General features: G+C 54.1%; 4 protein-coding genes across 4 annotated transcripts; all 4 read right to left on the reverse strand.

Annotated features, from left to right (window-relative positions):
* Nucleotides 1-843: 843 nt before the first annotated feature.
* LBRM_21_1940 (putative protein kinase) lies at nucleotides 844-2,343 on the reverse strand (the record flags this gene model as incomplete). Its single annotated transcript, XM_001564845.1, has 1 exon — nucleotides 844-2,343. The coding sequence occupies one exon, from the start codon at nucleotides 2,341-2,343 to the stop codon at nucleotides 844-846; it is 1,500 nt and encodes a 499-aa protein (XP_001564895.1).
* A 1,350-nt stretch (nucleotides 2,344-3,693) lies between these two features.
* Nucleotides 3,694-4,587, reverse strand: LBRM_21_1950 (putative mitochondrial structure specific endonuclease I (SSE-1); the record flags this gene model as incomplete). The annotated part of the gene is made up of 1 exon (XM_001564846.1): nucleotides 3,694-4,587. One exon carries the CDS (start codon nucleotides 4,585-4,587, stop codon nucleotides 3,694-3,696), a length of 894 nt encoding a protein of 297 aa, XP_001564896.1.
* Nucleotides 4,588-5,695: 1,108 nt separating this feature from the next.
* LBRM_21_1960 (conserved hypothetical protein) lies at nucleotides 5,696-7,042 on the reverse strand (the record flags this gene model as incomplete). Its single annotated transcript, XM_001564847.1, has 1 exon — nucleotides 5,696-7,042. One exon carries the CDS (start codon nucleotides 7,040-7,042, stop codon nucleotides 5,696-5,698), a length of 1,347 nt encoding a protein of 448 aa, XP_001564897.1.
* Nucleotides 7,043-7,773: 731 nt separating this feature from the next.
* LBRM_21_1970 (conserved hypothetical protein) lies at nucleotides 7,774-8,241 on the reverse strand (the record flags this gene model as incomplete). The annotated part of the gene is made up of 1 exon (XM_001564848.1): nucleotides 7,774-8,241. One exon carries the CDS (start codon nucleotides 8,239-8,241, stop codon nucleotides 7,774-7,776), a length of 468 nt encoding a protein of 155 aa, XP_001564898.1.
* Between the last annotated feature and the right edge of the window lie 4,311 nt (nucleotides 8,242-12,552).

Genomic DNA, 12,552 nt, shown 5'->3' on the forward strand with positions numbered 1-12,552 from the left:
ATACAAGAAAACAAGTAGCAGCAGGCGCCCAATGAACGGGCAAAAACATGGAGGAGACGCGGTGTGTATGAGAAGGAGAGAAGTGACAAAAGGCAGTGAGTGAAGCGGTGATGCGAGAGAGAGAGAGAAGGGTTGTCACCACCGTCGTTGCGGCGTTGATGCTTGTCCTCACCTTTACGGTGTTAACCAGGCGAAAGCAATGAAAGCCGGCACAGAAAAAGAAGGCTCGAAAAAGAAAAAAACGCGCACGACGAGGAGGAGGGGGGTGCCGAAGCCCCCGTCCATCATCGTCTCTCATATGGGCAACGCTACAACAACAACAACAACAGTGCCCACGACAGCCGCAAAAACGGTTGCGGCGCGCAAAGCCGAATATACGCGCACACGCACCACCACAAATACGCACAGATGCGTGAAGAATGACGACGCCGCAAGGCCGTACACACACACACACACACATCACACTTGCTCACCGAGAGGACTAAAGGAAAGAGGGGTCAGAGATAAAGCGAGAGATAATCGGACAGCAAGAAGGCAAAGAAAAGAGATGATGTGATCTCTAATGTGGGAAGATAGAGAGACATGCATGCACACCTGTAAGAGGAGTGGGGACGCAGAAGAAACGACATGGATGGGTCCTCTGCCTGTGACGTTGTGTGATCGCCTGTGCCTGTGTGCGTGTACACGTACCCAAACGAAAAAGGGGGTCTAGTGAAGGGTAGCGCCTAACAAAGGATGAGTGAGAAGCGACGCATCAGAGGTGGGGTGGGGGGACTTTAGGGATGCAGAATTAGCAGAATTAGCAGCAGCAGCAGCAACACACCCAACAGTCAAAGAAAACGGTCACTCTGCGTACTTTTTAGTGAGAAACGGATGGTCCAGCAGCTGCGCAGCGGAGGGACGCAACGCGGCATCTAAAGTCAAGCAAAGTCGCACAAAGTCAACGTAGTCGTGGTCATCGAAGCCGAAGAGCACCGCGGCATCTGGTGGCTCCGAGGGAAAGTGGAAGACGAGCTGCTCATCTTCGTAGTCATAGAAGGCGCCGTGCTTAGTGACGTAGAGGGAGGTATTGCGCCCTTCCTGGAGCATTTCCGCCGGTATTGGCCCACACACGCTCGCGATAGAAGCGAGCATGGTGGGCACTGACTCTACATTGAAGAGCACTGTTCCAGTCGCCAGCTCAGCTGCTGTAGCCCCCAGAGACCAAATATCCACTGCGGGACCGTACTTGCAGCCGAGAATGACCTCCGGCGCACGATAGGAGCGGGACTGAACGTAGGAGCTAAGTGTGTCCGTGATGTAGCAGCTGCTGCCCAAGTCGAGCACTTTCACATCGCATTCGGCTACTGATTTAAAGGCGATGTTTTCGGGCTTGATGTCGCAGTGAATGAGACTGAGAGAATGGATTAGCTTTAGCGCGGTAAGCACCTGACGCACGATGCGCTGCAGGCGCGCAAGGGTGAAGTACGCGCAGCGCTGTACGACGTCGAGCTTCCGCGCGTATTCGTACAGATTGTCTAAGAGGAGCTCCGTGACGAGGACAAGGTGCTCACGAAAGTAGAAGTAATCGAGCAGCCGCACGACGCAGTATGCATCGGCGTCGCCGGCATTATTCACACAGGTCAGCGCTCGTAACTCATCGAAGCTTTGGTCTAAAAAACTCTTGGAGTTGCGGATTATCTTGAGGCACACAGACTGGCCTGTCTGCTCGTCGTAGCATCGGACAGTGCGAGAAAATGTTGCGTCATCGATTGGTACATCCACGCGGTAGCGTCTGCCTATGAGATCGCCTTTCACAAATTCGAACTCCTTCTTTGCCTCCGACCCAGTCTTCCCCACCTCGTAGAACACCTTCAGCTCAAAGTGACGCCATGGTAAGTTCGACGGCGGGTTCTGCTTTTCATATGGATGGACGGATGCAAAAGAGACGGGGTGCTCGAGGTACTCGACATAGTGGTCGCGCAGGAGGCCGGCACCATAGTCAAAGAGTGGCGCGATAGAGCACTTCGCATCCTCCGGGTCCGCGTACGGTCCCCACAGGTCCGCCTTGTCACCGATGCAGGTGACCACAAGTCTCCTCTGCGAGGTCACCTGAAGAGGAAAGGGTGCTACAGCAGTGGAAGGGAGGGAGGGGACTGCAGTACCCCGTGCCTTGGAGGACTCGCGACTCTTCCGCAGCAGTGACTTTCGCGTTTTCTTCACGCTCTTTGCGTGAGAGGTGGTGTCGGGTCGCATGCCCCACTCCACCTCCAACGACTCTGCCATCGCTACGTGGCCGACCGTCTTCAGCACACGGATTACCTCCCGCAGCTTGGTCGGATCGATACCGCTGGAGGTCGGCATGGTGCCGACGAGTCTAAATCGATAAGGTGGGAGAGGCACAAATACTGCCTGGGAGGGTCAAAAAAACGGGAAGAAGAATCGAGTAGATATGCGTTAGCCGATGCACAGACACACACACACACACACACACACACACACACACACACACACACACACACACACTCAGACGAGCATACGCGCAAGTAGCGCAAAACGTCTAATGCGACGGTGCACAGGCATGCACACTACCGTCCCTTGCGTGAGTGCAGACGCGCAGAAAACAATAGAAGAGAGAAGAGCTGCTCATCTTGGTGGCACACGCACACGCATGCAAGATTGAAAAAGGAGAGAGGGAGAAGACAGGAATAGGAAAACAGTGCGAAAGACTGCACCAGCATGCATGACGTACGCGAGAGTACTGGCACTTTGCTGAGCACGAACATACACGCACAGCTAAAAGAAAGAGTGCGTGATCCGTCGACGTACGTTGAGCGTCTCGCGTCTCCCCATTACAGCCGGCCAATGTACGATGCTCACTAGCTCATCTGCTTAGCAGTGAGCCTTTTGTTGGGCGGGTAGCGAGAGAGAAATGAAATGAAGTACGTCAGGAGTGTTCTATCCTGCATAGTTGATGGTATCGCAGGCCGTGGGGAGTGCGAGAGATTCCTGGGGGTTATCTCCACCTGTGCCTTGCCATGGCCTGGGGTTCCCCAGCGTGAACATTTTGCCTAACGAGCGACCTTGACAGCACTCGGCGCCCCTATTCCGCTTTCCTGCATCCTCCACATTTGTCTTTTTTGTTTGCATGTATCACACCTCAAGTATGCTGTCATCTACGGAGAGCGATTGACCCGTTTATCTTTCACACACAGGCACATGCAGACACAGGCATGCCAAGATGTGCACGCACGCACACTTAAACAATCACCTACGCATGCACGGGGAGGGGTAATCTATGGATTGAAAGGCAATGAGCAAAGCGCCATCACTCGGCAGGGTATCTTAAGTTCTCCCACCTCATGAGCATACGCTTCTGCCCTTAACACTGGGCACTATCTTGATCACTGTAGTACTGGTGGTAATCGCCATTCTATGAGGCAGGTAACGAAGCAACACCCGTGAGGAACGCGAGCTGTGGGTAGAGGGTGGGAGTTGAAGATATAAGAAAAGGAAGGGAATTGGGCTGAAACGCACCCACCTCAAAAGGAGCGCAAAGCAAGGCAGCTACGTATGCGGCGCTGCAGCTTCGCCTTGGGGTACTAACGGAGATTATCTTCGGCGTTCTCTTTACAATCCCCACGCATTCCTTGCCCACATTCTCAAGTCTGCTTCGACAAATACTTCGCTTCCCCTCTTTTTTGCAGCAGCCGTTCACTTTTTCATAAATGTCTCGCACACTTTGATCACTTTTGGGCACATGCGGAAGTCTATCAGCTGGCGCGAGAGCAACGCCATTTTGGCTCCCTCGCTGAGCAGCTCACCGAGGTGACCGGTCTCGCTCTTGACGCCTTTGAAAAGGATGCCATCCAAGTCCCCGTACTTTTTCAACAGGTTGCACGCTCGCATCTTTCCGATCCCATTCACGCCGGGAATGTTGTCCGAGGAATCACCGGCCAATGACTTGAAGTCCCGCACCAGTTTGGGGGGCACGCCGACGCGCTCCATCACGCTTCTCTCCGATACGAGATGCTTGGTGCGGATGTCGTAGTGGTAGCTCTTCCTCGCCTCGTCAACGAGTTGGTACAGGTCGTAGTCGTGCGACATAACCACCGTGGGCCTTCTGCTTTGCTGGTTAAAGAAAGCAAGGGTGGCTATCATATCGTCGGCCTCCGCATTGAGGCTCGCAAGTCCCGCGTCGCAGTCTGGCACCACGAGAAGCGACTCACGCGGTTCGTCGGCGAACACCTTCTTCGCCACCCTCTCGATTAAACGAAACTCAGGTGTGGTGGCCCTCTCCGACCTATTCGCTTTGTAGCTGGCGTAAATTTGTCGCCGGCCTCCGTCACCGTGGTCAAAGCAGACGATGATTTTGTTGTGTTTTGGCGTGTGCGCGTACTCTGTCTGCGGAGATAGGAGATGCTGCGCCATGTGTGCCGGATCAAAGCTATGGGCCGTTGCGATCATGAAACGGGCGTTCTTGATGGCAAACTGCTTCACATCGATAGGCGTGCCGTACCTCTCTTTTGTGTAGCTCCATCGGTGATACCACCGGTGAACCAAGGCTGGGCCGTCGATGAGAACAATCGCCTTCTCACGCACGGGCATCGCTGCGGCGCGACGAGGACAACCAGTTCGATAACTTCGGAGCAGCACGTTCACCTAAGATCTCGCTAACAGTGGAGGATCTACAGTGGAGCTTGATGAGGAGAAAATAGAAAAAATAGAGAAGACCGTGCGGTGCAGTTGGTCCCCCGCTGCTACATGCACATGCACACCCGCACAGTGCGTTAACTTTCTAGTAAAGACGGAGGATCGAGATGCGTGTAGGTGGTGGGGCTTGTTATTCAGCCTTTTCACATCTTGTCATTTCATTCACGTAAGAGCGACTCTGGAGACGAAGCACAAGACGGGGGGAAAGACACACACTTACGCACGCAGCTGGCAAGCAACAGGCGAGGAGACAAGTGCGGGGCGAGGCGTGGGGGCAAAATGCACAAAGTACAGCGCAGGTGCGGATTGAGTGAGAAGAGTCATAAAGCGAGAAAAGTAAAGAAGGGGGAGAAACAAGATAGAAGTGGAACAAGTGCATGAAAGAGAGAGCATGACACAACGGGGGGTGCAGGAGTACGCAGCGGCCGGCAGGACGAGAGGCAGGGGGCACATCATCCCTGGACACCTCCCGCTGCCTATGCACTCATGGTCGCAAAGGTGGCTCACGCGGTGCGTGGCAGATAGGACACAGCGCAAAAGGGAAAAAAGGTGCCTCATTGATGACATGAGCAGCTGCAGCCGCAGTGGCTGCACGAGCACATCTTGGTGGGTGGGAAAATGGGGAGAGGGGGTGAAGAAACATATGAGGCCACCATCCCACTCACCTTGCATACTGTAATGTCAGTTTGTGCGTGAGCTCTGAGCTTTGCATTTGTGCAAGGGCTTGTGCCCTCGTACCGCTGGGTGACATCCATCACGCATTAAAGCATGGTGTAAAAAAGAGAGCATGAAGCTCTCATTCTTGTATGCGTGCGTGTGGGTGTGGGGAGATGCTCTTGCGTGCTGGGGAGGCGGTGCAGGTGCAGAGATGGAGAGGAGGCATATACACGGGGAGAGTCTGCAGAATAACACACACGCACACGCACAGACACCGAAGAGGGAGTAGTGAGAGGCGGTCCACCATGACAGAGAAGCAGATGCCCTGCTTTTCTCGACGAAGGGCTCAGTCCTTCGTTGTGAGGGAGACACCACTGGAGCCGGCAGGGTAGAGGCCGCGTTCGACAACCTGTGAAAGGCGAGTTTTGACGTTCTCAGGCAGAGTGGAGTGGTACAAAAGTTGCTTGGCGGCCGTCAACTTCAGTAACCGCACGGAGACGTTCTCTTCGTGAGCGTCGCTGCTCAAGAAAGATGCGAACATAGCACCTAACATTTGACTCAAGCTCTCCTGCAGAAGAGCCGCATTCGCTACCCGCCAGAGAGCGAGACGCACCACGTCATCGGGGGTAGTGCGCGTCTTCCACGCGTCCAGCAACAAGTCTTTTGTGAAGAACGATGCACTCATGTGCGACGAGGTAAGCATGGAATGCATCAGATTCAGCGTGGACAGGCGCAGGGAGGCCGAGGTGCCAGAGAGTCTTACCTGCAGTGTTTTGCATGGCAGCTGCCCTGTGACAGCGTCCCAGCCCGCTTGCGTCGAGGCTGCCGAGCCAAGGAGGTCGAAGATGGCTTCAGTGCCTTTCTCATCCCTCTCGCTCCCCTCCACGGCTGGCATAACAGCAGACACGCAGGCGGCAGCGTCGCGTTTCCCGTTTGCCTCGTGACGGAGCAACGCAATGCTCCAGAAGCGGCACACATACACAAAGTGCAAGGCATCGTCGTTCGTGCGTAGAATATCCATCATGCGTTGCCACAGTGAAGATGGAACGGCAACCGTGCGACACGCCACCCCACTCGCTATGATATAGTTGGCTTGCAGCAATGGGTCATTCTCGAACGCATCCAACGTGGCATCAAACATAAAAGGAAGCAGAGACGTCCACCGTTCCAGGAAGCGGCACACTGTTTTGTTTTCCACTGACTCGACAGCATCGCAATCAATGAGTCGAAGTATCCGCTCGCTGTGGAAGTTGGAGTCCAGGCACGGTCCGAGAAACGCAGCCGCCTCGGCATTGTCCCCCGCAATGGTGATGAGTTGAGTGAGCACCTTTGACACGCTTGAAGCGATGGCTGTGTCGGCGGCCGCGGCTGACCGCACGATAAACTCAACGAGGAACTGAGCAGCAGGAGCAAAAAGAATGGCATTGCTCTCTCTCGACGGTTGTGTGAACACGTTTTCTAGCGCTCGGCCAATAAAGTGAAAGACGTCTGTGTTACCGACCAACTCCATCTCCCCTAGAAGTACACGTAGCGCGTGTGTTGTTGACGTATCCTTCAGCATGGCAACAATCTGCTGCGGCCTCAGAAGCTCCTGCAGCCGCTTCGTGGCATCGGATGATACCGCGATGTCGTCCGACGACAAGTTGATCGCCAGCTGATGAATATTGTCAGCGTCCATAGCGGTGAAGTGCATAAGAGAAAGAGACCTGACTTTTTGGCACCGTTGCAAGTAGTCGCTAAATACGTGTCGATGTGTCTATGCGCGTATCAAAGCAAACGTCATGTCAGTGCACTTGATGGCATGTGAAAGCGAGCACGCAAAAGGTGGAAGGAGGAGTAGGGGAGAAGGCAATGGAGCGTGTGCATGTGTGTCTGGGTGTGGAGAAAAGGAGATGGCAGACAGGCAACACGCTGCGACAAAGAGGTACGTACTCGCCGGCGCATCCGCTGTGACAGCAGGCTCGTCCGCGCCCACACACGGACGAGCGAAAGATTGTGAGCTGTACACTTGAATGCTGTGTGTATCTTTCAGAGGCAACCGTGCTGCATCCGTGCAGTCGCCGGCTGATTGCACTGCACACACACAGCGCGGTGCAATGGGGAGAAGAGCACACACAAACGTGCTCGTACGGAGAAACTGACAGGCGCTCTCACGTGAGCGAGACTTCGACAGAGGAACGCGTTCGCCAGGGGGAAAGCAGGACAAAGCGGCCAGCGAAGAGCCGCAGTTAGGCAGAAGAGGGCCAGCCCTCAACTTTCATGGCGTGTGATAGTGTACAGGTAAGAAAAGAAAGAGGAAAGCCGGTGCAGGCTGGTCGTAAAGGGAGTCAAGAAGGCAAAGTGCGGCAGCTACGCACACATACACATACACATACACACTACAACAAGGTCAATAGCAAAGGACCGCAAACTCATAAGAACGGACTAGTGAGCAATTCTCGTATGAAGGCATGTCTGAGGTAGATTCGGTTGTCCGCATCGAGAAGCATGGCAGCGGTGGCGTAGTCGCTGGCAGGCAGCGCTGCAGTACCACTCGCGTCCACACCGAGGGCACGGAAAACAGCTGTGAGAAAAGAGGAAACAGTAGTCACACATGGGAGCTGCGAGGCCATCTGCTGAAGAGTTGGACTCTGAGGCTTCGACCTTGTCAGGTGAGAACGTGGTATTTGTTGACTCCCCGTCGCTATCCTCGCTGCAGGTTGAGTTCTTGTGCGCCATTTTCAATCCCACGTGAAGTTGCGACGACATCACTTTCTCCTCGAGCTCATTCAAGCGGGCGTCCATCCGCGCATGTTGTAGGTACTGCTCGCGCGCCAGTGTCTCTACCATTGTCAGTATAAGATCAGTGATATCAGACTGGAAAAGCTGCTTCTCCCTATGCAATGGGTTCATTTGACCCTACGCTCACCAGATTCCGGAACTACAGCTAGCTGTTCTGCTACCTGGGGCGACGCACCAAGATGATGAAAAGTAAAAAGATAATGGGGAGATCAGCGACCACAGAATGCCCCGCTGGCACTGGCGAAGAGAAAAATAAAAAAGAGAATACCGGTGAGAGGGAGCGGGAAGTACACAAGACAAGTACCTTTCAGAGGTGTACGAATGTGTCTCTGTGGAGGTGGGGAGGAAGTGGGTGGGTAGGAAGAGCCGTCGCTGCATCACGCGCGAGAGCGTGACGGAGAAGAAAAATAGAAAAACACAAGTTGGGAAGATAGAGAGTGAAAGGGATCATACTTTACTGCACTTCACGCTGCATCCAAGTGCGCTGTGGTGTGGCTCTCTCCGCTTCAGCTCCATCAATGCCACTTGGTTCTAGCTACGTACAGAGCGAAGAAAAAGCGTCACAACAGGGGGCAGCAGGTATACATCATGGCACTAGCGAAGGGAAAAGGAAGGGGTGAAAGCAGTCCCCCACCAAGGCGCCCGCAACCGCTATGGTCGGATGCCCCTCCCGTGTTGAAAAGGATGCGCGTAGATGCGCATCTGTTTCTACGTGGGTGAAAAAAGGTACTTGCGGCGGCACAGGGGAGAGGAAGCAGATATGTCTGGTGTTTGCCACTCTTCATGTCCACACCACCTGCTCACTCACCAGCCTTCTCCCAATATACTCTTATGTTTATGTTTTGCTAGGTATTAACTCCTTTGCATTCCCTGAACAGGGTGTACCTTTACTACAATAGTGCACGAACGACCAGATCGACGGAGAAGCAAAAAAAAAAAGTAACCGCCCTCATGAGCTTAGAAACAAGAAAACAAATGATTGTACAGGGTAAGTGACCTTATGTAGAGAATCCCTCCTTCCTCCACCCTTCCACACTCCCTCTTCTTGCTCTCGCCGTCGTATTTTACTTTGAGGCATTGCCATTTACCTTGCTCCTTCACAGATAATCCATGTCGAGCCCGTCGCTCGCTGCTGCAGGACACAACAGCACGACTGTCTGATGCTGCATAGGCCATACTCCACTCAACCAGACGAGCAGCCCACAGTAGAAGAATATTCCCAAGAGAAAATAAAAGGGAAAAAACAAGGGTGAGGAGAACGGGGAGAGGACGAGAAGAGCAAAACACAAAACTTAACGAAGTAAAGGAACCAGCAAAGAAAATACTTTGAGAGATTCGGTGTGTGTGTGGGGGGGGGGGGCGAGTGTGCGGCACAGGAGTACACCAGCGCGCATAGTTTGCCGTGTTTCTCAAAACCAGAAACAAAATAGAACAAAAAGCAAAAGAAATAAAGAAAACATCTCCAGCCGGGGGCGCGAGCATGTGCGACAACGCACTAAGAGAAGAAATAGAAAAAAGGCCCTGTGTCAAATCTCCCCTTCCCTCATACCAGTGAGAGAAAGAAGGATAGAGACAGGGAGGCCGGGAACAACACAGTCGGTCACAGCTTCATGTACGCGTCGTCTTGTGATGTTCACGGGCATGTGCAAGACATTGTCAGCGGCACAGACTTGCGAGCAGGTATACCTGTACAAACTGGGAGGAAGGGAGGAATGCGGGGTCGGAGAGCGACATGTGAGGAGAGCAAATAGAGTTGTGCAGATAGGGCAGAAGAGAAGAAGCAATCAAAAAGGATAGCGGAGCTGGTATGATTGAGTTATCCGACGGTTGTGTAAGGGGTAGGGGAAATAAGGCAGCCCTCTTCAAGAAGGGTAGGTGTATGTGTAAAAGGGTGCTCATATTCCTGTATGCCGTAGCGCGAGCGACGCTAACCAGTACAAGCATGAATCCAGGGATCCGACGCCGTCGTGAGTCACGCTTGCCCCCTCCTCAACTTGATTACTTCTACACTCTCCATGTCGCTACGTTGTGACGACGTGTGGCTTTCTCTTTGCTTTTCCTGTGCGTGAATGAATCCCACACTTGAATTCCGGCACCACCTTCCACCATCATCCCTCTGCCGACCCATCCCTGCACCACCACATTCCACCTGCTATCTCCCCATCACTCGTGGGGGGGGGGGGTTATGCAGTTTACGTTCCAGTGTCGTCCTCCGTGAGGAGCAAAAGCGATTTTGTTGGCGTCTGTATTTTTCCCTGCAATTGTGGCCCTTCTCTGCATGTTCCGCTGTTCTCCCAACGTCGATTTACATACACACACCGCCACCATAGTCACAACCACTACTGCATCCGAGGAGAACCAACCCCACCACGGCTGTGACAACAGCAAACCGAAAAAAGAAGGGCACACAGAAAGACTGCAACGCGGGTTAGATGCGTGCAGCATCAGCAGCAGGGCCACAAAAGCGATAAAAGCGGAGGAAGAGAGGGAGAGGAGGTAATGATTCGCCACTTAAAAAAAGGGGGTCGCTGGTGGAGTGTGAGGTATTGTGAAAGGTCTGCCCCAATGCGGCGCACTGCACTATTCATGCTGGTCACCCTCGCTTTGTCACTTACCGTACTGACCCACCCTCCTACCCCTGCTGGTTGCAAAAACCTTTCTTACAATAACGAGAAAGAAACGAGGGAGACTGAGAGAAGAGAACGCAAACAACAAAGACAAAAAAGGTGCTCTGTATGTGCACATTTGTGTGCGTGTGTCTCGGTTTACAAACAGGAGTACACATGATGGCGCAGAGAGAGCAACTTCTTAAGCATGCACACTCATAGAGAAAGGGACATGTAAGGTCATGCAGTCCACCCGAAATCGGCTCTGTCCGACAATAGCTGCGCGCCTTGGCATTGGACACGCATACAATAGCACGCAAATTCGCTCCCTGCACAATATGTGCGTGGTTGTGTACACGAGTCAGTAGAACTGGAGACACTCATCGTCACAAAATAGTCAAAGAAAAATACGCACATGAACAAAACACGCGCGTACGAGTGACAGTGTTTGTGTCTGTGAAAGCAAGCGAGATAGAGCTAGGGAGAGGGAGAGCTAGACAGCCAGGCACTGGATGACAGCCTTAAGAAACGAAAAGAAAGTGGGCAGACATGAGCACAGTGATAGCCCGCTGATGCCGTGAAACTCCCTCCTCATTTCCTGTTGCCCTCTCCATCCTCTTCATCTCATTCCATTCCACGTGATGTGATGGTGCAAAGCAGCAAACCAAAAAACAGATGCCCCTTCGCAAAGGCATTACACACCGCCACAGAGACTTCTGCCTTTCCCCTCCCCCAAGACTGTAGACATAACACACCACAAGAACATTTAGTCGGATCCGTCCCGCCCCCCGCCCCTCGCACTCTCACTGAACCATCCCTTTTGTCTTTCGCACGCCGCACGCGCCCCTTCGTGGGGGGCCCGGCTCCCCCACTCCCGCGCCTCCCACGAACCCCCACTGCACGTACGACACACAAGTCGCCCCGCCACCCACGCCCCCCGCCCCGCCCCCTACCGACCACCACTACCTCCACCGGCGATCATATCCCACATGACGCGCCCCCGCATCTCCGTACAGTTTGCCTCCCCTCCGCTTCGTCTGCCCCCCCCGCAATACACACCGAGCTCACCTCTCCGCAACCATATTCACCACTCGCAGCCCACTACCACCCCCTCCCTCCTCACCTCCACCAACCCTCGCGTAATCTACGAGCGCAGCGTGACGCCTGGCCCACCGGCGCCCCCCACTCACTACAGCGCTACGACCCGTCTCCACTTCAACTCACCACCGACTGTCAGTCGCCCGCCCACCCCGCCCGGCCGCAAACTGAAAACCAACGCCACCGCCTGGTCAGACGCCGAATAGCTGAGATGACCACCCAGCCACCCCCACGCGGCCCCCCATCCCCCTCATGTCCCGCATTCGCCGATCATAGACCAGCCCCCACACCTCACCACCAACTACAACGACATACGGACGACAATCCGTCACGCCTCGTCCAACGAGATCACCTCACCCCTCCGCCTCGCTCGCGCGCAACTGCTACTCTCTCTCACACGCCTCCAAGCACTCGCTAGCTGATACATTCAACCCGCGAACCCCGCCTCACTCCGAGCGCTATCACTACACTGCCTCCGCGGCATGACCTGCGAATACGTAGCCAGCCACGCCCTGCGGGCGTTCGCTTAGGAACTTAGCTTCAAGCACACTCCCTCCTTTAGTCTCTCCTCATGTACCTCACGAGCTGCTTCGCCGACATCCATGCACTTGCTCAATGCCCTGCACCACTGACGAGTCCACATCACCTCCGGCGCCCAACCGCCGGACTCGTATAGCTAACCGTCGAGACATAGCATGCACTGATTGCTGTGACTCGA

This window comes from Leishmania braziliensis, chromosome 21 (genome assembly GCF_000002845.2).
Source record: "Leishmania braziliensis MHOM/BR/75/M2904 complete genome, chromosome 21".
NCBI classification, from domain to species: domain Eukaryota; phylum Euglenozoa; class Kinetoplastea; order Trypanosomatida; family Trypanosomatidae; genus Leishmania; species Leishmania braziliensis.